The sequence below is a fragment of the Mycteria americana genome, chromosome 14, assembly GCF_035582795.1.
Source record: "Mycteria americana isolate JAX WOST 10 ecotype Jacksonville Zoo and Gardens chromosome 14, USCA_MyAme_1.0, whole genome shotgun sequence".
NCBI lineage: Eukaryota > Metazoa > Chordata > Aves > Ciconiiformes > Ciconiidae > Mycteria > Mycteria americana.
In genome coordinates, this window is record NC_134378.1 from 2384305 (window position 1) to 2410654 (window position 26350).

At 42.1% G+C, this 26350-nt stretch overlaps 1 protein-coding gene and 1 long non-coding RNA gene across 5 annotated transcripts in view; both read right to left on the reverse strand.

Moving 5' to 3' along the window:
* Positions 1–26350, reverse strand: part of MMP24 (matrix metallopeptidase 24) — a 49558-nt gene that overhangs the window by 16393 nt on the left and 6815 nt on the right. For 2 of the 4 annotated variants that reach the window (XM_075517553.1, XM_075517555.1), the window contains 3 exons: positions 23714–23782; positions 21321–21625; positions 1985–2146 (listed from right to left, as the gene is read on the reverse strand). In XM_075517553.1, coding sequence (XP_075373668.1) covers positions 1985–2146; positions 21321–21625; positions 23714–23782 — 536 coding nt within the window. Of the gene's footprint in view, positions 1–1984; positions 2147–21320; positions 21626–23665; positions 23783–26350 lie in introns of all 4 variants that reach the window. The other 2 variants (XM_075517552.1, XM_075517554.1) reach the window with 1 other exon arrangement.
* Positions 8089–21299, reverse strand: LOC142417165 (uncharacterized). Its single transcript, XR_012777910.1, has 3 exons — positions 10614–21299; positions 10148–10262; positions 8089–8512 (listed from the first exon to the last, which is right to left on the reverse strand). It is a non-coding gene; the product is annotated as an uncharacterized LOC142417165 (long non-coding RNA).

Here is a 26350-nt window from a genome sequence, read left to right on the forward strand (position 1 = left end):
GTCTTAATGGCCCTGACCAGCATCACCCGGTACCTCCACCCCCACCCATGGGCCCAAGAGCCTCATTTCAACTCAGCCCTGGGCACTGGGTCCCTGCCCAAGCTGTGCTGGGGGAGTGCTGGTCCCCAGCTCAGCCACAGCTGATATTGGCTTGAACCACAAATGTGAAGAAGCATGGCTGTCAATTCCTTATCTGCTCCCTTTCCAGAAACGTATCTGAAAACAGAGAAACCAGTAATTTGTTTCTTGATTGCACTTTCATTGTCAGCGATAAATTAAGATTATTTTTTTTTCTTTCTGATTAGTCAAAGTTCACAGGAACTAAACCAACATTTCAAAATAGAAACAGCATAGTGACATTTTAGCAGCTTTCAAAGATGAAAACTTAGGTATATTATTTAATGAAAGTTTAATACTTACTACCCCAGCAGTTTATTTCAAAACCATCCAGAGTCTCTGTTACTCTGAGTATTTGAATATATACTATGTTAAAGTATGCATAATTGAATGATACCATAGGACAATTGCCATGCAACTTCATCCTGGTAATGAACAACAAAGAGAAATCTTCAGCTGCGCTAATGGGAAGAGCCAGTTTCCCTTGGTGTACTTCAAGCCATCTTATTTTAAATGTTGGACCTTACTTGGGTATCATCTGCCTTACAGCAAGGATGAACTGCACTCTACAAATGCCTGTTTTTTCCCATTGCCCAGACAGGAGTCAGGGACACTAGCCCAGAAAGAGATTTATCTCCTTTAGGCATCTACATTTGAACAAATGAATCTCATGCCAGTCACAAAAAAAACCCAGAAAAAAAACCCCAGATGCAAACAATTGACATACAGTTTAGACCTCTAAAGTCTTGCTGTACTGCTTTAGAGTCTTATAGGTCTTGGCTCAAATTCTATTAGCAGTAATTTAAAATTCACTGGCAGATCACTGATGCAAATGTTGACTAGTTTCAGGTCTGCCACTGATTCCCAGCAGCAATCCCTTAGAAACACCAGCTTTCCCACTGACAACCATCTTATAAGTTTTTTTTTTCAGGTCTAATTCATGTAATATCTGCTCTACTGGTACTGGGAGCTAATATTTGACTCCAGATGTCAAACAGCTGCAAATGTTGCATAGCTACGTAGCATAGTTGCTCTATGCTACATTGATTAAGTAACCTATCAAACTTGTACTTTCCTCAAAGAATGAAATCAGGGATGTTTGACAAAACCTGTTTTCCATGGGCTGCCACAGAGTGTATCCATTAGCATCTTCTCGTTCAGCCTCCCCTTGACTGTGGCTCCTAAAACCTGCATTCCCCTCTGCTCCCAGAGTCTCCTTCAGCCAATAATTTTTGAAAGTCCCTGTCCTCACACGCTGGTGTCCATGATCCCATCACATGGTACCACATCATCTCCAGCCCCTTGGTTTTCTCCCATAATCCCTCTGCCTCCTTTTCTGTCTCCCCTCCTTGAGCCCATATCTTTGTGGCACATGTTGTACAACAACGTTCAGCTGGGGATTAAAAGAAGTAAAGTGTTCCCTAAGCAGATCCAAACTTCTTTTCCCTACCTTCTATATATGGAGAAAAAAATGAGTGCATAAATACTTTTTACCTTTCCTTGATGTTCCATGTTCTTCACATTCTTCCCCTCTGTTTGCACTGGCTGTTCCTAATGGTCACACCTTGGGTACAGCAATTGCCTCTTTTTCCCTTTCTAGTGCTCCTTGATATTGGGGACATAGTGAGGGATGGAGCAGCAGTGAGATCACAGAGGTTTGGTTATCCTGATGTGCAAAGATAGTGCCACTGGGACAGTTGTCTGGTATCTGGCTGTGGATCAAGGGCTTTAAACGGCTCCCCATTCAGCTATGGCAGGAAATCCAGCCCACCAGCTGCAAGCATTTTGGGGGCTACCTGTCTGTGGCTGTAAAATACTCACTAGACTTGAGCTCAGTGTAAATAGATGAGTGGATAGTGTTGCTCACCATAGATTTTCTGAATTCCTTGGAGGTCATCCTGGGGCAGTTTGAAGTTGTGTGTTTCCATGTACTGGTAGAAAGGAGCCATGATAGCACTGGGATCATTGGAGTGTTCCAGACCCAGCGCATGTCCCAGCTCATGGACTGCGACCAGAAAGAGATCGTTCCCTGTGGAAGGAAGGCACAGCCAGGTTAGTACGCAACCACAGTCCGATGCAATCCCAAGCCCCACTTACTCATAAAGCAAGAAGCAAATGCTTTGCTATCCTACTGCACAGCAGGTCACAGTGCCAGGGTCAGCTCCTGGAGATGGTTTTAGTCCCAAAAGTCTGTGCAGCTTTTACAGTCATTGTCACAGAATTGGCAGGAGGTTCCTAGCCCACGACCACCCATGACCATGAGCACCCTCAGACCAGGTAAAACAGGCAGCTGCCTGGAGTGAAAGGATACTGACTGTAGACTCTTTTGTAGAGAGTTTACAGAAAATGGCCAACGAAATAGGCTGCTCTGATACCGTTGCCTCCTTATCTGAGTCCTGCCAGGAGAGGGGAGAGACTCCTAATCAACAAGGGTACAGGTTAGGAAGGGAGCTTTATCCCCCTTCTGGGTCCTCTGGTGCCATGCTCTGATCTGACCTGGACCACCAAATCCTAGGGGAGATCTGTAAGGCATCTGGCAAGGCAGGAGGAAGGACAGGAAGACCAGGGCTAACACCCACCGTACCACGTGTAGTACCTGGGACAACCCCATCTCCTCTAGCACAGGCTCCTCAACATGCTTTCACTTTGCTGGACTCCTGGCACTGCCATGTCTGCGGGAGGAGGTGAGCACAGGTAGCACCATCCTGCAGGAGGCAGAGCCACATAGGGAAAGGTTGGGTTGGATCCCAATGGCAGGAGGAAGAAGGAGGAAGGAGGAAAGAAGGGACATGCTCCTGACAGGAAGAAAAAGGGCTGAGGAGCCCTGTCTGGTCCAGAAGGTGGTGGGAGTGCGAAGCAGGGGTACCTTCAACTTTATCTATATGTTACAGGCATACACTCCTCTTCAGTCCCATGGATCTGGGACCCTCATCTCCTTGATCTAGTGTGGTCCCTGGCTGTCCTATTCCGTGAGGGCACCTTGACATGGGAGGTGACACAGGCAATGCTGTGTGAGGGATGAAGATACAGCCAACAAAGACAGATGTAAGAGTCTCCCCATGCCAATAAAATGCCTCAATTCTGCCTGAATCAGGGTTCTCTGCTTTTTTTGGCACGGCACAAACCAAGAACACCTGCAATCAGACATGGGAGAAAACAGTTGGCAGTGGCAGCTCAGTGGCTGCTTTGCAGCACCTCCGAACAGTGTACCTCCGTTCCCCACATCTCCAAACTGCACCTATCTTAGAGGTAACAAAGTTCAGTTCTGTGTACACGGCTGCGCTCTCCTTGGGACACGAGTTGCAACAGCGATTCATGTAGAACTATCTCCACTTTTTAAATACTTATTGCTTCACTGTTACCCATAAAAACGTGACAACATAGATTCAGGGGTCTGCAAGTCTTCAGAGCAGGGTGCTTTGCCAGCATCTCAGGATACCTAAAGTCAGTAACAAACAGTGCTCAATACGTACCACACCAAAATGGTTAAATTGTCTGAACATTTGAGTTGGAGGGGGTAAGCACCTGAATATGCAAGACGTTAAAATATACAAATGCATTTCAGATAAATGTTCGACTACATTTGTTCAAATACAAATTTCCAAAAACATGTGGGCTAAAATTTAGCCATATATGTATTTAAAATTCCAGATTTTCTGTATTCAGGAAATCCAAATGGGGACTTACTTAATAATTTTTTCTCATCTGTTGCTGAAAAATCTGGTGTGTGCAGAACAAGTCAATAAAATGTCCAACAGCATAATATAAAATGCATTAAGTAGTTTCACGGTTAAGTTTGGAGGACTGATCACTCTTCATGGGTTTTCAAAAACACTCAAGCTTAGAAGATGCACCCAGTTTTCAAAAGGGATTCACAAGCTTAGAAATGCACCCAGTTTTCAAAAGGGATTCACAAGCTTAGAAATGCACCCAGTTTTCAAAAGGGATTGAAAGACTCAAAGTCCTGTTGAAAATGAAATGGGTTTACTCTCCTTAAATGCTCATGAAAGCATAATTTTCACTGCTACCACAACTCCTCACGCATGGAAGTCCATGGTAAAAGTCACTCAGTACAGAGCTAACTTTCATGAGACTCTTTCTCATGGGCTCACAGGCTGTGCCCGTGCTAACTACTTAGAGACTTTTCCCCTCACCAATTTGGTGGCATTTTACTCCTTGCTGAAGTATCTTAAGAGTCTTTGTACTGACAGCATGTCTAGAACTTGTCTCTATGTAAGTTACTTTTCTCTGTGTGCTAAACCTTTATCAGGAGCATAAGATCAGACACTATCTTCATTTAAATTAGTTTTAAAGAGCCTTCAATCACTTGTTTCTGCCCAAAACAAATGCCAGCCCACTTTGCAGCTGGAAAACAGAATCACACAGACTCACAGAATGGTTGAGGTTGGAAGGCACCTCTGGAGATTGTCTAGTCCAATCCCCCAGCTCAAGCAAAGTCAAGTAAAGCAGGTTGTCCAGGACTGTGTCCAGTCAGGTTTTGAATTTCAAGTTTCTTGTATTGGGAAGCGCTGTACATAGCACTCCAGATGTGCTGAGTAGAAAGGAAGGATCATCTCCCTTGACCTGCTGGCAATGCTCTTCCTTAATGCAGCCCTGGACGCTGTTTGCCTTCTGTGCTGCAGGGGCACACTGCTGACTCATGTTCAACTTGGTGCCAACCAGGACCCCCAGGTCCTTCTCTGCAAAGCTGCTTTTCAGTCTGTCAGCCACCAACAAAGCCCAGGTGCAGGGCTTTGCATTTCTTGTTGCTCAACTTCATTAGGTTCCTGTCAGCCCATTTCTTCAGCCTCTCGAGGTCTCTCTGAATGACAGCATTACTATTTAGTGTATCAACCACTCCTCCAAATTTTGTATCATCTTCGAACTTGCTGAGGGTGCACTCTGCTGCATCATTGAGGTAATTCATGAAGATATTAAACAGCACTGACCTCACTATCGACCCCTGTGATACATATCCTGAACTCCACCATCTCATGGTTACGGCAGTCAAGGATGCTACTGATCTTCACACTACCCACCAGTTCTTCCTTTTTAAGTATCAGGTCTAGCAGATCACCTGTCTTTGTTGGTTCCTTGATCACCAGTGAGACAACTAGGAAGAGTTCTGAGATGAAAGCCCAGAAAGATGAAGGCTCATACCTGAGGAAGTATGCCAACACCCATGGTGGTCAGGCCGACCAGCTCTTCCACTATTGAACAGAAAGGCACCTTTTCCTAGTTATCCCTATGAAATACCTATACCTGGAAATATGGACAACTGTGGAAAACAGCTGCTGCTGTCCAGTTTTAAAACACCATTTTCACTGACAGCGGTGTGTGAGGATGCCACAGAGCATAGAAAATTTTGGCTGAGAAGCTCTGCTTCCTTGCATCTAGAGGTAAGGGACTCACTAAGAAATGAACCTTCCCAGTTCTATCACCGCCACAGAGGACAGGTTAGTGGAAAAGCTATCCTCCTAAGAGAGGATACATTGCTAGGAGGCCACTCAAACTGGAGTAGCAATGTGCTGGGAGGTGGTGGCTGGAGCAGATGAAGTGGAGCTAAAGAGAATTTCTAGGAAATGAAGTGACTTCCACAGAAAGTAGGACAAGAAGTTCCTCTCACTTCTCAACAAATACTCTGATTCTCAATGCTGTGGTTGCTTCTCATCTCAAAGCCTTTGCTGAAAGGCAGTGGAATGGCACTAGCAGACATAGCTCCCTCTCCTGCTCCCTGCCCTGGCCAAAGATTTCTCACCACTATTTCATCCCCTTACCTTTCTTTTTGTTCTAGCCTCCTCCCAGACACATCCATAGTTCTCTTCCTTCCAGCATGCCCATATCATCTGCCGCCTCCACCCTGCTATATTCTATAATAGGGTCCCATGTCTGAAAGCAGCTAAGTCATTCTCAGAGGGCAAGTGGACAGCATGCATTTTGTGGGAAGAGGAGACAGGAAAAAAAAAAGTCTAAGACCATTTTGTAAGCACAGAGTGCTCAAAAACCCAGCTCTGGATTCATCATCCTATTTCTCTTGAGGGGTCAGTTTACATCAATAATATTGTTAAGCAAGAAGTTCCCTTTATTTTCTTAAATGGTAGGGAGTTTCATAGGGTGGAAGAAAACACATTGTTCATTTCCTTTTCAAAGAGTGGGCTGGGATTTGCTCTGAAAAGAAAATATCAAGGTATAAAACTATTGCCTGACCGTGTACTTCTCTCCTCCCACAGCCCCTAGCTTGGAGCTGTGATGGCTCTCTGTGTACTGTTACTGCTCTTTGGCTGCCCTTTGGAAACTGTCCACTCAACTGATCTGCAGGAGTCTTGAAAGGGGCCTGTACCTCTCAACTGGTTTCTGTTAGTTCTTAAACATGCAGTAAGGTCTCTGACCTTCATGTTCTCCACAGTTCTTGTCCGAACAGCACTCTTAATAATGTCCATCTTCTTGGAGCAAGATTCAGAAGGGAGAACTAATAGCCTAGCTTGATACTTTGCTACTCATACGGAAACAAGGTCAGGCAAACATATAAAGCTCCTTAATTTCCTGTTCAACCCTCTCCCACAAGACAAGTAACAAGTAAAACTTGTATTCAGTGTATACCAGCCACCTGGCTAGGACAGTAAGGTGAGAAGGAACTGACTACCCTTGCTTTGCATTTGCAGGGAAGGGTCCCAAGAGAAATCCAACATTTTTTGCTCATTTGCACCATTTGTACAAAATAAACAGGCCTGGTCAGAGACCTGCCTGAGTTTTCTCCATCCCGATTCTCAGGAGGCATCCAAAAGTCCACCAATAAGCACCAGAGAGAGGATGACCCTTTAAAACCAGGGGCAGTTTTGTAAGTTGGTTCATTGATTGAAATAGTTTGACCTGCCATGCTAAAACATAAACAAACACAGTTAATTTAGCTTTAAAGTTGCTGACGTGTTTTCCTTATCAAAACAATGTTATCACCAGAGAAAGTTATAATTGAGGACACACCTATAATAATATAAAAGCGTCGCCCATTATCATGATGCCAAACCAGGTGAACACACTGCTTATCTTACATTCAGTTTAATAGCTCTATACCTCCCTTGCACACACCAGACACAGAATACACACAACTTGAAACATACTTTTTAGTTGGATTTTCTTCCTTAAAAGTAATCTAAGTTTATGTTCAGAATAAACCTCCTGTTAGCTGATATATTCCCAGTTGAGCTACCTTACTTAAGATAAATTGCAATATAATCACACATTAAAACCAGCTCTTTGGTTAAGCACTCTCAAATTGTTTATGATACACTACCTTTCCCTGCAGAGATAAGAAGCACATGGTTTTATTGCAACAACACAGAGAACACTGTAGTCACATATGAACTGATCTTCCTTCTAGTCATATGATCTTCCTTCTAGTCATATACTCCACCACTAATGCTTCTTTGATTTTCATCTTCAGCTGGAAAAATGGCTGTTAAATCAGGTAACAGACATCTTGAGAAAGGTTTTTCTTTGTGAAACTGCTAGCACATGCCTTCTTGTACAGTTTCATTAATTTTAATTATGAAAATCCATATCAAAACCTTTTCTTTATTTGGCTAAGTAACTCATTGCATAGTAGGGTAGCCAATTGCTATAGGTCAGCAAAACCACTCATTTAAATGCCTATCAGTAATAGGTCACAGGGATACTATTATGGCAATGTTGTGATATTACTATCAGTATTTATCCCGGAGCATGATAGCTGTATATATAGCTGTAATGAGTGTAGGTAGACTCTGTAGGGCTCCTAGCACAGTGGAGTGTAAATCCAGGACAGAGCTTCTAAGACAACAGAAGTACAAACAACATTGTATATCTGATTAATAATGGAAAAGCAACTGTCAATCTCTGATCTTTGTCATATTAGTTTTATACTTTATGAACTGTATCATTATGCTAACACATCTACATATTGCAGTTTACTCAGACATAATTAAAAAGACATATGAAGGTTAAATTTTGAAGTTTTATTAAAGTAAGAATGATACTGAAGAAGTCAGATCATCGGTTGTAACAATAGCATGCCTAGGGTAATTACAGAAAAGATGGTGTGAACTAAACATGCTTTAAATACACTAAAATGATCCCTTCCACTCCAACAGCCATGCAGAGACAACAGTTTTCCAAGCACAACTTAAAGAAGCTTTAGGGCTACTCTAAGCTATGCCTTGGTTCTTGCATCTTCAGACCTGGTACTGAAGTCTGAACTATCAAAAAGAAGAACATATGATTTGTCTGTACTCTTCCATTCACTTCCACAACACACTCTGTTCCAGAAGATTGAAAAGCTTTTCTTAAGACCCTGAAGAAGTGGTGATACTGCTCTTCCATTTGTTTGCATCAAATGAGTTGTGGAAAACAGCTTTTCTACCTAGAAAGGAAGAAAATACATGTTAAAAAGAAATATAGGTTTAATTTTGTTCATAAACTATTATCGTTATAAATGTAGCAATGAATATCTTAAGGACTTAATGAAAACTCTTAAGAGTGTCTTTAAACAGCTTCACTGGAGAAAGAAGAATGAGTGATACACAGTCTTAACAGAAATTGTACCACAGCCACGTTAACAAACTGATCTCCGTGAGATCAAGTGACTGCAGAAGGACAAAGAACCACATTATGTTACCAATCATCATGAAAGATAGGTAGTTTGCCTTATTGTCCCCAAAAGGCAGTGTGCAAACTAGATCTGTTAGGTGTGTTACAGACCTGATTAATGTTGCAAGCTGTGCTTTATCTGACATCTGCACAGATGGCACTATGGGGACAATCTCCTGTAGAAATTCACAGAAAAAATATTTTATATTTTTCTGGAATGGTGAGACCAAAACTGAGTGAGTGATGTGGAGGCAAGAGCGGGCAGCCAGAGAGAGGGGAAGTTGTGACTGCTTCAGCTAGCTCAGCAGCCTGACACTGAATGGAATACGAGTGTTCTGCTGAAAAATTTTCCTGTGTCTTTCACAAGTGTAGGTTGTAATTCAATAAGCAATTCAATAAAAAAGAATTACCAATCCCAAAATGAAAACTCATATTTGCCTATATTAGCATATCATTCCCTAATTTGGTAGAACAGATGGTAAAGAAAAGAAAAATACTCATAAAGACAGGGAAAATGTAGATATGGCTTTCATTCCATCAGTCTTGAAAAGAAGCTATGCTGGTGCTTTTATTTTTTAGAAGTATTTAAATACAGCAGGGTCTACAGACAGAATTTAATACTTTATCCAGCTGTGGAACAACTGGAAGGTAACTACAAATTAAAAAAAAAAAAAAAAAAAAAAAGAGGCATTTTGAAACAGTTAGAAGGCTGGCCCAGTGTGTTCCAAACAGGTCCTGGTGTAGGCAGTGTGGATACAAACCAGCTTGTGCTATCTGGGATTCTTTTTTGCCAGTCAGGTTGAAATTATATTTAACTCCTGGTACTGGCAACAGAGAAAGTGCTGTTCTGGAAGCTATGAGAGTACCTCTTTGCCACAAAGAGTATTTTCTACCTAGGACAGGCGACTCACTGTCTTTGTCTTCCCCTGACACAGAAGGTTCCTGATGGGACTGTAAAGACTGAGTAGGACTGAGAAGTAAGAGAACTGGGATGCAAGAGACATTCCCCCCGCAAAGTGGTATTCTTGGTGGATTTGGGTAGAGAAGGCAATACTAGTAAAATGTATTCAAATCTTGTGCTCTTCTTCAGAAACAGGAGAGAAAAAAAAATGTAGTCTAAACAATTCCCAAGTTTGCCACTTGGTTTTGATGTCAAAATCTAGAGTATTGGGTGTCATTTCACTGCTGATGCTGCAATCCACCTCTGACTGCAATGACCAGCAAACTCTTTTCAAGAATTCATCTATTTTTCATTTTTTCTCTTCCTGAACACCTGTTATTTTACTCCTCTTCCCGTCAGCAAGTGGAATGCAGGAAGTTTATTAGTGATACTGCTGTGTTTTGGCTCACTTCACATCATCTGTTTCTGCTTTACAAAGGAAGGCAGCAAAGAGACTTTTTGGCTCACCTTGATTCTCACGACCTGCCTTTTTTACAGTTGGTTTTTTTCTTCCTTTTTAAGGGAATGACACATCATTTTGATCCCTACTGGCTCCTTCCTACGAATCTCAGAACATCTCATTCTGTGTGGAAAAAAGTAAAATATTTTACTTTGATTATACAGAAATCAATAGGATTCCAAATACCTACATAACTGTATTCATACTCTGTGTATTAAACAATTACTGACAAAAGCAATGGATAATAATTTTCTTTATCGAACACTGTGAACATCGGGTGTATTTACAAGTACATTGTTTTGAAAGCGGAATTTGCAGGTGATCCTTATTAATGAATTTCAGCTGTAATCAAAAACTAGCACTGTCAATACTGCAAAGCTTTAAAATCCAGACTGCACTAGGACGGCACTACTGTAATGCCACTTCTAGGTTTGTATAATGACAGCATATACAACAAAAGAAAGCACTACTTACAGAGATGCTGTCCAGTGGCGAAGAAGAAGAATCTGAAGACAGAAGTCTTCCATGTGTGCTGGTGGGCTTTCTCTCTTCACTTTACTTTTGTAAAAAAAATTAATTCGCAAGTTCTCTATTTATGGCCTTCTATGTTTGGATTGACATGACAGGGTTGTAATCTCAAACTGTTGCTGATATAAGCCGCCTGATTTGATTTCTTTTTACTGTGGCTGGCTGTCTTAAGACCATGTGTCTATATGCTTGCTCAGATTTGCTTCAATATTAGCATATGATTTTAGAGAACTCTGGCTTATGGGAACAAGTCTCTCTAAGCAGTTACAGGATGAAACCAATGTTAAATAGGTATGTTCTAGAGACTAAATACTGAACTGGTCTTCTTCAATGAACAAAAGAACTGACCAACAGCATGATCTGGTGGAGTGAAGTATCATAGAAAGGCCTGGTAGTATAAATTGAAATTTTAATACAATTTATGCCCCACTTGACTGCCAACATCTGTGTTAGTCTTTCAGATAACAGGTCTTCTGTGTTAAAGGACACATGAGTAACTTCAAAGCAGCTCTGAAAAATACTGATGCTCATTTTCAACAATAGTGTCAGAAGCCTGAAAAATAATGATGAATTCAAAATGCCATTTGTTACAACAAAACTCTTTAGATGTGGAGATGTTCTGTACCTAAGAAATCAGAGAAAGAAAATTAAAAAAGTATTTAACAACCAAATAGCACAAAGACTGTATGTGTACTGTGTTGTGAGTACATGCACTCTCTGTCAAGTTGCTCATTATATCGACACTTTGTAGATTGTCTTTGCTGGCCTCAGCATTTCCATAGAAAATGAACATGAAACAAATGGTAAAATAAGAAAGAAATGAGACAGAAAGCAAGGCAAAATGCAGAGGAAACAGGAACTGATCAAGGATAAAAGACTACCAACTTCTGGCAATATGCTGGGTGAAAGTACAGGGGTTAAGGGAAGCTGTGTTTTCTTTTTCCGCAAGCATGCACTGTACCTGTACAAGTCAGGTAAGGGGGTTGCAAGTAGATAGTAGAGAGTCAACCTAGAAAAGTGGATACCAATACAAATTTCAAAGAAAAAAAAAAGCAACAACTGGATATTCTTCATTCCTCTTAGTCTCCTCCCTCCACCTAAAATATCGTGTTTGTGATCGAATCAAACAAATCAAATAGGATGAAGAATGTTTAGTCGGCAATGTTTCCGAAGTGATTGGAAACACTTGGAAGTGTTTGATAATAAAGAACTACCTGACCAGGTTAAAAAAAATACCAAACCTACTTACACATACTGCGTAATACTAGGGGATCTGTTATATAATGTATCCTAACATACATTCAATGTTTATATGGTTAATCTAGTGAATGCTTACAGAAACCTTGTACATTCTTGCATTAAAAAAAAAGTGACAATAAGAGGTGATACTTCAAAAGCATCAAACATCTGGCCAAAAATATTGCCAGCTACCCCTTTATGCACCTATGAGCATCACCAGTCCTCCTTCATGAAGGATCTCAATATTAGAAGATTCCTGTTTATAAAAAGGAATTTGGTGATAGAAAAGAGAATTTTATGAGCTGAATACCTTGTTACAGCTCAGAGCTGCTGTGAGAAGTAACTGCAATCTGCTCTTAAGTTCTAGGAACTAAAATTCTATCTGTTTGGCACTGCTAAAGAATTATGGAAAAATTTAGATTGAAAGGCATGTTTGGAGGTCATCAGGTTTAACTTTCTGCTTCAAGCAGGGCTAATCTCAAAACTACATCAGGCTGCTCAGGGCATCATACAGCCAAGTTTTGAAAGTCTCAAAGAATGGAGTCTCCACAACCTCTCCCAGGTGCAGCCTTCAGAGTTGGACCACTCTGTTAGTGAAGAATTTTTTTCCATATGCCCAGATGGGGTTTTCCTTGTTGCAGCTTGTGCCCATTGCCTTTTGTTCCCTTCTCTGTTCACCTCCAAGAAGAGTGAGGCTCTGTCCTCTCTTCTCAGGTGGCAGACTGCTATTAGATACTTCCTCCCCACCCCATCCTCCTCATTAGGCTGAACAAGCCCAGTTCCCCTGGTTTCTTCTTGTTCCAATCCCTTATCACCTCCGTACTCCTGCACTGGACTCTTCCCAGTTTGCTGACACCTTTTGTGTACTGGGGGCCCCAAACACCAGACTCCATTCTTGTTAAACTCTGAACATCACTGGTTTCAACCATGCACTGCTGACAAAAGTGAAGCTGGCTTTGTAGAAAGATCCAGCTAAGGAACAAGAAAAGCTTTCTGGATGAAAATCACAGAATCATAGAATGCTTTGGATTGGAAAGGACCTTTACAGGTCATCTAGTCCAACCCCCCTGCAAGAGCAGGGACATCTTCAACTAGATCAGGTTGCTCAGAGCCCCATCCAACCTGACCTGGAATGTTTCCAGGGATGGGGCCTCCACTACCTCTCTGGGCAACCTGTGCCAGTGCCTCACCACCCTCATTGTAAAAAATTTCTTTCTTAAATCCAGTCTAAATCTGCCCTCCCTTAGGGTAAAACCATTGCTCCTTGTCCTGTCACAACAGGCCTTGCTAAAAAGTCTGTCCCCGTCTTTCCTATAGGCCCCCTTTAAGTACTGGAAGGCTGCTATAAGGTCTCCCTGCAGACTTCTCTTCTCCAGGCTGAACAACCCCAACTCTCTCAGCCTGTCCTCATAGGAGAGGTGCTCCAGCCCTTGGATCATTTCTGTGGCCCTCCTCTGGACCCGCTCCAACAGCTCCATGTTCTTCTTGTGCTGAGGGCTCCAGAGCTGGATGCAGTACTCCAGGTGAAGTCTCACCAGAGCAGAGGCGCAGAATCACCTCCTTCGACCTGCTTCTCTCCAATTTAGAGAGAAGGATGTTGTGGGGGACTGTGTCAAAGGCTTTACAGAAGTCCAGATAGATGACGTTTATTGCTTTTCCCTTGTCCACTGATGTGGTAAGTCTCTCGTAGAAAGCTACTAGGTTGGTCAGGCAGGACTTGCCCTTGGTGAAGCCATGCTGGCTGTCTTGAATCACCTCCCTGTCCTCCATGTGCTCTAGCATAGCTTCTAGGAGGATCTGTTCCATGATCTTCCCAGGCACAGAGGTGAGGCTGACAGGTTGGTAGCTCCCAGGGTCATCCTTTCTACCCTTTTTAAAGATGGGCTCAATGTTTCCCTTCTTCCAGTCACCAAAATAGTGTCAAAGAGCAGGAAGAAAAAAAGAACAGGAGAACGACAGGCAGAGACTAACAGATAGGTTTGAAGAAATAAAACTCTACCCAGAATGTAGATATGCAATAGTTCTGCTGTGGTTTTATGATCAAGATGTGCATCTTGCAGCTGAAAGGGCAGCAGCCCTTTTTCCTGCCCCAGCTGCCCATTTCTACCTACTCTTCCATTTGGGCCCAAGGGCTGGGGCAGCTCTAAGGTAAACCAGGTCAGGAGAAAGGAAGAGAAAGACAAACAACATTTGGCTACAGCCGTTCCCTTATCTGGTTCACACTGTGGCCACTTCAACCTTCCCCTGGTTCAAAGAGGAAGAAAGAGAAAGAGATGCTGGGAAAAATATGACAGTGACGGGGGGGAGCATGTGCGTAATCCCTTGTGTAGGAGTTTAAATTGAGTGGAGACCTAAAGCATCTGACTGGAGACCTAGAGCACTAGTCTGCAAACTAAGTTCCAGAAGCTGAGAATGAAAAGCATGGTACTTGAATTCTGTTTCTCATTCAAGGTCAAATTATTTAGAGCTTTGAAAGACACTCATCCCTGCAAGATCCAGGAATCTGAACAGGGAAAGCCATACATCTATTCCTTGAGACAGTCTGTAGAAGAACTGCCTGTTCTAGCTAGACACAGTCCATAAAGTATGACTTTGCTCAGTAACTGCGTTTTTAGAGAAGAAACCTTCCATATTGTACCTCTAATGGCTTCTAGGGTATTCAAGACAAGTGAGCAGATTCAAGTACTCAGATGTGACAGTAAAGGCATCAAGTATCAGAAGCATGGGGCATCCTCCATAAGACACCCAAGATGGACCAAATGGATAAAGGCAAGGGTCAGTGATCTAAATGGGACAGACTCCAAACAGAGGCACTGCTATGGCAGAAAATCTGTAGGTGCCTGGGCCATTTAAGAACTTTGTACTCATAGCAGGAATAAAAAGAGTACCAGGACATTCAGGTTCAAGCTCAAATTAATTTGGCGCACCTGATTTCTTAACAAGAATAGCTCAAGCTGTGACAGGAGAGTGGTTCTCTCAAAGCTTGGCTAAATGCCTATGTTTATGCAACTGAATTAGACTGTAAATGTAGAGGTGAGAGAGAGGATTCCATCTTTAGGAACGGGGATACAAATGTCAAAAGAATCAAGAAGGCTTGTGATATTAATACTGCTGGGATAGAAAACAGTAAATCTCCAGTGAAGACACCACTTTGAACACACTGACCAGCAGATTAAATGTAAGCTCAAAGCTATGCATGCCCCCCACCAACAGGTACAACAGGCTGTCACGCTCACTGGCTACCAGCAATACTCTTCTCCAAAATTAGCTACTCTAATAAAAACTTTCTCCCTGAGACCCTTGCTGAACATTCACATTAGTCAGCTTAGACAGTTTTTGGCTGTCCTGAAAAACCTGCTCAGGTTCCTGAACATATGTGATGTCTAGATGGCGGCTTCAGGAGTGCTCGCTCTGTTGTTCAGGTAGATGCCCACTGAAACAATGCTAGTCCTCGTGATGGAATCACAGAGAAAAATCCATCCAGTTCCTCTCCTCTGTGGCTAACAGAAGCCTTTCCAGAAGGTGGTTTAGGCCCTTTCCCTCCAGAACTTCTGCAGAAGCTCCTGCACTGATTTGGCACTGAAAGCAACCCATGAGGTCTCGTCTCCTGTACTGGTTTTGGCAGTGTAACACTGTAAACACTGGCACTCTTTTTGGGTGGCTTTTCTTCAGAAGCCCTGGACAAGAAGCTTTCCAAAGAAGCCTCTGCAGGAACCCACCAGGATCTCTGGGGACATGTTTGTTGTAATGATTGCAATACTTGTTTACTTGCTGTTAGCAAATCTCAGCATTTCTTGCCAATATCTAAAGAGCAGTCACAGTGGTAATCCTACATTCACTGAGAGAACTTAATACAGGTGTGAAGCTGTACGGTGTGGGAGAGTACCTGGAAGAGAGGATACTGAAAGATGAATCCTGTGAACTGCAAAGTGATCAAACTTGATGTGAAGTTGAGTTACACTAGAGTTGCTATGGGAATAACGTGTCAGCTGGGGTTGTTTCCTGAAGAAGCTGAAGTGGCTGCCCTTGGGCACACTCCCACTTACAATGCCACACTACATGCAGATGATAGGGAGGCTCTTAGAGCTCAACTCTGTGCATGCTGAAAGAAAAAAATTCTGGTGATCCCTCGCAGGGCATGGATACCTCAGTACTTACCTTGCTTTAGCATTAAAAAAGTTCTCTAAATGTCTTCCCTAAATCAATCCTGCTCCACTTTAAGCCTTCTACTACTGCTTCAGTGCATTTCCTGACCAGCATGGTGCCTGGTACACATAAGCTTTGGAATGAAATCTGGACTGCACGGGAAGCCTGACTGCTATTTGCAGTGATGGTGACAGAGCAAGTATTGTCACTACCAACAGAGGAATATAGCTAATAGCTATAAACAGCTATATCTATATAGCTATAAAGCTAACATCTGCAGTGGATTGGCAGACACCACATTTTTAGTGGTATGCTGTTGAAAACATGCATAACAGCAATGGTCTTTTACTTTCAAAAGACCATGAAGAAGATTTGCCTAGGATTATTACTGATACAATTTGCAATGTTAAACTGGAGATTAAAATTTACTTCCTGTAATTATCCTGGATTAAACAAATGTTTGAGTTGTCAGAGGGCTGTAAGAGCAGTCATGGGTAATGTGGATATTTAAACTGGCAGAACTTACTTTCAGCCACTCAGGAATCCTTTTCAAGCTGCTGTTGGAGATACATACATATATATTATTATTTTCATATAAAGGCTAGGAAATACTTGATTTGGCCAGTTAATAATGGATTTCATGCAGCACCTCCAGGCTTGAGCCAAGTTAGGTAAGACACTGAGGCAGCCAAGGCAGAGAGATCCCAGCACGGCCAGGTCTGTTTACCCTCTTTCAGGCACAGGCTTTGCTGCCTACAGTGAGCAACGTATGTCAGCGGCTGTGAGTCTTGAGATGGGCAGTTTAAAGTTCACTTGGCTGTTTCTACAGCACATTTCAAGTAAAAAAAGCCCAAGATTTGGAGAAAGTAGAGCAAAGTCACCTTTGGTGTTCCTTCTGGTAAGGTAAACAATTGGGATACTGAGACTGCCTGCATTGACATGTAACTCAGTCACCAAATGCTGCGTCTAAGCAGCCAAGAGGGGCCATTTGGCCTGCGAGCAGCTACACACAATGTACCACTAAAAGACAATGACTCCAAAACCGGCTTCAATTGCCTGCAAGTGCCCACACATCAAAGTCTGATAAGCAGGAGCCCTTGCTGCTACAAGTCTGGGATAAGCTAAAGGCCAAGAGCTGCTTTCATTTCTATTAAGCAGCACCTTCCAGGAAAAACATAAGTCCCCGCAACCGTGACCATGCCAGTCGCTCCTCCTTGTGTGGTTGTGTAGATGATTTATCTCTAAATGTAAAACCACGCTCCTCCTCTTTTTCAGTTGCATCCTGTTTGCCATATCACTTCTCTGATTTGCCTTGATCCTTCCGAATTCCTGTATTCTGCTTCATGCTTCTAGCTGCTCCCATTGACATTCTCATCTGAGAACTTAACAAATGAATTCTGTATCCCATGATCACAGTTAATAAGGACTGCTCCAGGAATTCAACTTCCCACCTGGTTTTGCACATCCTCATCATAATATTATCTAAATTAATCTTCCACAGCTTGCTTATGGGAATGTCAGAGAAGGCAGTACAATTAAGATTATAAATCAACCACCATGAATTGAAAGTACAGTATTACTCGGCTAAAGGAATTGTATGCATGAATGGAACTGTAACTAATATCCAGGGGGAAGGAAACTTTGTATTCACTTTGAAAGCCTATGCAGGATCATTCTTCACAGCAGAAGATAATACAAGTGTTGGTGCACACGCACCTATTACCACGGTCTCAGAAAGACAACCAACAGCATCATAGCTATTATGATTATACTAATAATTTCAAGGGAGATGGTAATGGCCATGCTGTCCACAAGGGGCAAACGCAGTATAATAACGATCATGCAAAATGCTAATGAGTATATAAATCCCAACTAACTATCCACTAGCTGGTGTGATAAAATTGCTAATGACCCTTAGCGGATTACCACAAGGTATCTTTACAAGATAGAAGCTTTCATCAACAGCATATATCATGTTCTCCACATACAAATCAGAGATAGCTGTTTTCATAGAAAGACCTGTTCAAATCATTCTTCATTTTTTTCTGACTGGAGGAGACTTCATGTGAAATGTTTTGCTTTTATCCATATAATTTGCACTGCTAGTGAAGACTCCAAAACAGTTCTTCTGTGAGGTGACAGCTACATCCAAACATGGACTCGCTGAAACTCTTCGCGTGCCACAACACAGTAAGACAAGTGTAGACCAACAAAAGCAAAACTTCAGATCGCACTGGTTTGTAACAAAACTATATGGACTAATAGATCAGCCAAATATTCTGAGGACCTACAGTGCCAGTTTCAGCATCCTGCTCTGTTGACCAGAGATTTACCTTTACAATTGTTACGAGAGCTTTGAGACAGATTGTTTAAATTTTCCCTTCAACTAGTACACGTTCTTGTCAGGAATGGAACATTTTACATGGTGATATTTTGCGGGTTGATGTAAAGATACTATTGTTACTTCATGGCTATTTTAAGATTTCTATAATCGTTGAATGGATGCTGAATGGCCAAAACAGTTCCTTTTTTGCATCTGACTAAATGAGAGCTTTGCTACTGATCTACTGGCAGGGTATTTTTATTCTTTCACTGAGAGACTTCTTCAGTTCCAGATTGAAAAACCCCATTGCCCCAAAATACATAATCATAAAATCCCAAAATCATAAGGACAAGCAAGACCATATTTGAAGAAATACTTCCTGTTAAAAAGACAATATTGTCCTCACTAACACCTTATTTCCAATGGAAAAAGGGAGTGAACTGATCACAGCGCAGGAAACCTCTGACCAGGAAGAAACTCTTTAAAAGCTGCTAACAGCATTACAAGTAAAACACATCAGAGGTGAGAACCTGGAGCTAGTGAGAGCTCCAATGACAAGAACTAATGAAAAAGACATCCTAAAAAGGCCTGGATCATCCAGTGAGGAGACAGGACATTTTCATATTTGCATACCAAGGCTAAGAACACAGGCAAACCCAAATTCCTCGCATTTAACACTCGCATCTATAATGCTCTGACTACAGGCTTACCCCTGTCATCCCCAACACATGAAATTCCCTATCACTAGTGTTTCCCCCAGGTGGAGGGGACAAATATGACCTCACCATTCTCAACATCCTCACTGGTGACTTTTTTAAAAAGAGTTTTCAAATAACCGTGTCACCCAGACTATGCAGCACGGTTATTTGAAAACAAATACACAAGTGACATTTATCCTCTGGAATGGAACTCTCAACTCTTCTATCAATTTTCACACTCGGAGTGCACACCAGCCCCTCAAATACCAATTACATGCACTTTGAGGACACTACTCATGAGAGTCTCTCAGCACACCAGAGAAATATAATACATCATGGTTTTGAAAGAGCCACATGGATACTGCATAAGAAATAGCTTTTATAAAAAAAGAGACCCTCTACTCATTGTATATATCGCTCTCAAACACCATCCTAAACACTATACAAAAAACCCCTCAAAAAAGTGATAACCTATGTTAGAACATCCTACCCAGCAGAAAATTTTCCCCAGAGCCATCCCTGCCAGTCTTTAAGCAGCCTCCCAATCTTGCTAAGCTTATCATCAGAAGGAAACTTTTTGTGCGGAAAAAGAGAAAAAAAGAACCAAGTACAACTTGTCAAAACCTCCCCTTCCACCCTCCTGTAAGGAACTTCTGTCCCAGACACCAGCATTCCCAGGTCTCATACATGGGCTTACCTGGGAAGTCACATCCAGCACACAAGCCACCCTCACACCCCATAGCTGAGATCAAATAACTACCAAGACCAGTCTGAACTCGCACAGACCACTGATAAAGCATAAACACACCTAACTGCTGCAAAAGCAGCTCTCACAAGGTAATCACTCAGTCTCCGATTGTCAATCCTGATCCGCAAAGGAAACCTATAAACTGCCCTCCAGCCACAAACCGAGGAATAAAAACTCGTAACATTTCAAGATAGCAAGACTGTGCTCTGCCACACCATAACTTCCCACACTCTCCATGCTATCCCCCCTCTACATCCCACAGGCTATAACCTCTCTCTTTCTCTGCCTACATCTCATCTAGTCATTTAAACATGCTGGGAAACATTCTCTCTCTTTCCCTGAGAAGACAAGTATCATATCATTTCTGCTTTCCTACAAATTAGCATTCCCACATTGAACTTGCCTACTCCATATCCTTTCAAAGATGATCTGATAGATACCAACTCAAAACTCTGAGGGATTATCTCAGTTTGCATTCCATCCTGAAAGCAAGCTGTCACTTTTAGGTCAGGCCTGAAGGTGGCTTTCATGCCTGAAAGCTTTTCTCCTTTTCAAAATATACTGTTTGGTCTAATGAAAGACACTACCTCTGCATATATCCTTAGAGATCATGGCCACAACAATGCTACTATGTTTTTATATAGTTTAAAAAAAATCAAGCCTTATTTACATTCCAAGTAAACTTCTAATCCTTATAAAATGTTTCAAAACATTTTGATTTTGAATCCCTAAAGGTTTAAAGACATGTTGTCCTTCCCAAATCACTAAGACTGTGGAAACTGGAGTGATATTTTATGAGGCCACTGTAAAATTCTGGTTTTCCAAATTAAACTTTTTACAAGTCATCACTATTCTCAATCAAAGGTTTGAAAATAGATCAGAAAGTGCTCATTGCCACTAGAGAGTAAGATAAAACTAGAAAGACACTGAAACTCCTCATTGCTTAATAACACAAAAACAGTTGTGATAATTATCCTAATCATCAGTCTTCCTTAACAAATCAGCCAGCCCCAACCTCTGATGGGAGGAATTATGACCATACTCAGACTGTGGGAAAACAAATATGGATCAAAACAACTTGACATTCAAATGTCTTCACTCTCTCAACTTTCTATTCACCATTACAACTAACTCTAATTGCCCTTGTTAAGTATTCCATGAGATACAGAGTTTATATTTCAACACTCCCTTGTTCACCTTTTCCCTCCCAGAGCTGTGGTTTCTGTAGCAACTATGGTCCAAATCTTGAGAGATGTAAAAAGCCAGAGGACACACACTTCTGTTCACTCTTCAACATTCGCACATGTGCACAGAGGCATGCAGAGTCACAAACTTACTAATAAAATTATTTACCCATTTAAGATAGAATACATGTTTTAGAAAACATCTGAACCATTGTAGGGCGAAAGCTCCACTAATCAAATCCTTTCTAGTCGAAAGCCTGTCAATGTGCCTACATTCAACTTATCCTTGTTTTGAAAAATGACCTGCGCTCTTACCATCATGATTAGAATTTCCCAGGGTCCATGGCTCATCTGAATCGAAGTGAGTATCTCCTCCTATTCCTGGTCCAGGAAAGTAGGCATGAGCTAGGAATCCACCTTCTCCATCAAACGGAGAACTGTCTCCATGGAAACCAGAAGCAAAAAATATCATGATATCTGCCTCCTTTCTGTCATTTTTAATTTCATGGTAAGGGACCTCTTCAAAGGTAAGTGGTGTCACTCTCTGCCAAACATCAAATGCCTGACGAATGGCTCTCCTTGTATCAATCTCTCCAACCTTGGGGGTATAGTTGTGGACACTGTGTGGATGAGAAAGAAGGGTTGTTTAAATTTGCAGAATACATTTGAGACTTCTTACTATAATTCCAATACATCACCACACCTACACAGTTTCCATTTCCAAAGGGTCTTTATTTTTGCAGACACTACTTTGTGCATGTAAAGTTTTGCTGTTACAAATAAAGTTACCAACAAAACTACAGCCCTGATCCAGTCTACATTTATTAATAAGAATCTTCCCAATACTTCGGTTGATCTTGCATTGCTTCCCAAAAACCTGACAACCTTTCAAATTCTGGTGTAGACAGCTAAGTAACTTAGTTTAAAAACGTAAATTACTTCAGATTTTGTCTGAAATTATCATGCTAAAATGGAATCCAGTGTATGAAAAAAACTGACTAATTCTTTTTGAGAAACAAACCGTTCAGTAAACTATACAATCTTACTTATATGAGCAGCTTCATTCTCAGGACTACTCAAAATACTTAAGAGCTCATAGGAGTGACGGACCTGCCAGTTTTGTGCAACCCAGTCCATGACAGCTGATGATACAGAGTTTACGGCGGGGCGGGGGGGGGGCGGAGAGTTCAACTGCATATAAATTTCCCATAATTGTAAACTTTAGCTTAAAAAGTGCTGTTCATGGGGTGGGTTTTGTGTGTGCATATAACAGACTCGAGACCTATTAAGCTTGGCTTGGGGAATATAAAATATCTGTGTCATGGAAACAACTTTCAGTCTTTAATGAAACTGGCTCAATTTAATATAAGGATTGACAGATGAAAGACAGTGGTAAAACAAGATATCTGTCACCTGAATGGCACACTACAAATACTGAAATTGGAAAGTTAAACAACTACTAGTTTGACAATGGCAGAAGTGAAGCCATCTGCCAACCTGCTGCCTGTGGTTATGCATATGCTTAAGATAAGTTTTATTTATATGATTATATACCAGTTTTCCCTAAGGTCCAGAAAAGGTTAGAAGCAGGAGCTGACTCTCAGATCTTCACATACAGAAGGTGTCCCTTTACAATTTGAGTTAAAGGAATGATTATTGGTGGAAGCTTTGAACTACTCCCCAGAACTAGTCCCTCCTCCCAGTCTCTGCAGTCCCTCACCGTTACTTGAAGAATCCTCCTCCTCCTTTCTCAGAGCTCTCGGCAGAAGCAAGAGAGAGTGCCCCAGCCCCTGATTCTCTTTCCCTTCACACCATCATATCTCTTCCTACACATTCTGGCACCCTCCCCATGCTGGTCACTCATAATTCTACCACAGACTTTCTTTCTGTCTTAGCCTTGCTCACTTGTATCTTCTCCTTAATGTCTACATTCCTAATTTTTATTCCTCTGCAACCTCCTTTCCCCCTCCAAAAAAATTAAAAGGCTATACTTTCAACTAGAGCAGGGCTCAATTTTATTTTGAAGTGACATTCTTATTGTCAGAAATTTCCATTGGCGTCATTCAGCAATTGCCTTTCAAAAGCTAAGGGCCTAAATGACTCAAACAAAACACATCTCTGGGAAACAACTGTCACTATGTAAGACTCATTTGACACCTGTAGCCCACTTCAGCATATTCCCTCAGCAGGCCTAAGTCTGGACAAAAGCAAGAGTTCTACTACATAAGCAAAAGTAAAACCTCTGCAAAAATAATTATTCAGTAAAATGTTGCGTATCAGTAGAGGGAGACAGCATCATGCCTCTAGACAATGATGTTCCTTCTGCTTTAATGGTTTGTTAAAGACACATGATCTAAGGGCTAGAGCCTGAGACTTCTAAGGGAACAGAAAGGGGCTTACTAGGATTTTCCTGCCAAAATTACACAACTGATGGCTGTGATTTAGGCATCTTTACTGATCAGTTATTTTCTAATTGAGAGTAGACTCTTCAGTTACTCCACTGCTCTGAAGTATTCCCCTCCACCACGTTCTGAGAATGAAACCCTCAACTAAGCATTACAGGGGAAATCCAGTTTTTAAAAGTACTTACAAAATTTGCATACCAAAGAAGTACAGAATGTTTTTTCCCCAAACAAAAAGGGGCAGGGAAGGGGTTATACCTATAGGTTATATGCTTCTGCCTCCACTTTTGTCCAGTTAGTGCATACCGCTTTTTCCTCCGGCTATGGCGTAGGTGGGGATGATCTGGAACTCCACATCGAGGCTTCTTCATCCACCTGGAAGGGAAGGAAAGAAAAAGCAAGCTAACAGTTTGGAAAAGAGATTCTAAAGAACTCAGGGGGTGACTGGAAGAACTCTGAAGGACGGCCAATGCAGACACCAAGAAGGGCTCAGTCTTCCCTCTCTCGAGTTTACCCTCTTTGCACAGAGCTGTACACCTCACCTCTGCTGGCAATCCACACACCTCAGCACACCAAAAAGAATTCATTTTTCCTTTTGGAAATACAGATACTAGATCAGGTAGCCCTTATGCTTGACAAGAGCTTAATGATGATAATGCCACAGAAGATACCCAGATCAAAATTGCACGTGTGTGCGCACTGGGATCAAACTCTCCTATCACCTACCCTATCCACTCTCCATTTGTTAAAGTGCTGCTGTGCCAGTAAAAAACCCTCCAATTCATAACTCACTAGATAAGATTGAACAAGTGCAAACATGACTCTCCCAGATGATGACCAAGGCTTTCACCTGTAATGACCAGAACAGATCACCCCAATCTGTGGGTCACAGTCACCAAATTCTGTTAGGCCCTCCCTATAAACCTTGACTCTTTTGAGGTCACTCATGATGTAGGAAACTCTTGCCTCTATGGCCAGGTGAACTGGAAGAGCAAAGGATGCTGTCCCTTGCGTGGGGATCCATGCACTATTATCAGAGAAGTCGGGTCTCCTCCCCTATCTCCTTTACCTGAACAGATCTTTTGCTTATTTCTTGCACCAGCTTGAGGGTGGTCAAACACTGGCACAGGTTGCCCAGAGAAGTGGCAGAGTCTCCATCCTTGGAGGTATTCAAAACCCAACTGGACATGGTCCTGGACAACCTGTTCTAGCTGTCCCTGTTTGAGCAGGGGGTTGGAGTAGATGATCTCAAGAGGTCCCTTCCAATCTAAACGATTCTCTGACAAGGAGAAATAGACTGTATCCCAAAATACTATCCCGTTTGCTGGTGTGGGCACACTCCAGAGAAGTCAGAAGTGGCTTATGGAGGAACGAATCTGCCCATCACTGCATGCGGAAGCAGGGAAAAAAAGAAGACAGGGACAGAAAGAGAGGAACTACAGGTACTGGTCTCCAAAGGTCCCAGCACGGCAACTTTCTGTCCCAGCCACATTCTTTAGGATTTTGCAGTGCAGCCCAGGTCAGGAGACCAGAGCCCAGGAATAATGCAAGCAGTCTCTGGCCACAGCCTCCCAAGCACACTGGCACTGCCCTCAGCCTTCTGCTTGGGCTGCTGCTGGGGACACTGCCACTGGCATTCTTCAAGCATTTTATGCATTTGACCCACTTACTCTGATAGCAAAGGCAAGTGTCCACTGTGACACAATGCCTTAAGAACACACCGCAGGACATGGGATGCAGAAACACGCCACTGCCTGGTCATACATGAGAAGAGCATTGTAGCCAATCCTGGCAGATTCCTCACACAGGACACCAAATTCCCTCCCCTCTCCTCAGCAGGGCTTCCCTCCCATCCCTGGCCACCTGGGGGACAACTTTTGGCCTCCAAATGCAGCCACTCCTCCATCAACTGCAGCCAGCCAATGGCAAGTAGTCCATATGTGCCCACATGCTTGAGCCTAAACAATGTACATCTTATCTATCAAAAATATTAGCCCCACACCTTCAGGAAGGTAGTGTCTTGCCATCACCAGTAGATGGTTTACAAGACTTCTTTCCAGGACAGCTTTTAAATAAAAAAAACAAATAGACAGACACTTTGCCTTGTACAGCCTCACAAGAACATTCTTTCACAGCACACATACCTGCTCCCAGTTCAGACAGTCAAGCAGCTGACCTTTCCTTAGTCCACTTCCTATACGTAAAAACTACAGATGCTTACAAATTTCAGTGCAGTCATGTCATCTTCTCCCCACCAAGAACAGAGCAAATGAGAGTTGTTATACATATTGTACTGTACCTGACAAGAACCCAAGCTGTATATATAAAGCTAGTACAGACCTTCCCCACTTACATTACCTTACATTTATCAGTACGGTATGTCTTTCAGAAATCTAAGTACCCTGTGCAAATCAGATCTGTCTTGCCCACACAACTGCTGCCACCTTCAAAGAAAAGCGGTACATCTAAGGTTTGCTTTTAGAAAAGCTATATTAATTCAACCTCAATACACTGTGTTTTTCCAAGTGTCCTTTATTTGTGTTCTTTTGCATAGCTTCTACCACTTTCCTAGAGAGATGCTAGGATTACTGTAGCCTGTATTCTCCTAGATATTTCCTGAGTATTTTTTTTTTAAATTCCCATCATGATATGGTTTGGAGTTTTTAGCATAACCTTACACAAACGGTAGTGTGAATTAGGTTTTCATCTCTTGAGCTTCATGAGAACTCTAGTACTTGGAACATCACCATCATCAGGCCCTGATTACAGTCAGAAAACAACTTTCTGTTTTATCTTTACTAGTACCATCTAGAAGACAAAAAGGTAACGGGGGAGTGCTACCAAACCAACGTGGATGCGTAGGACAAGTCACCAGGACTTTCCAGGACAGTGCTAGCTATGCTGCCACACTAGCAGTACATTGCCAAGTACCTCACACCTCAA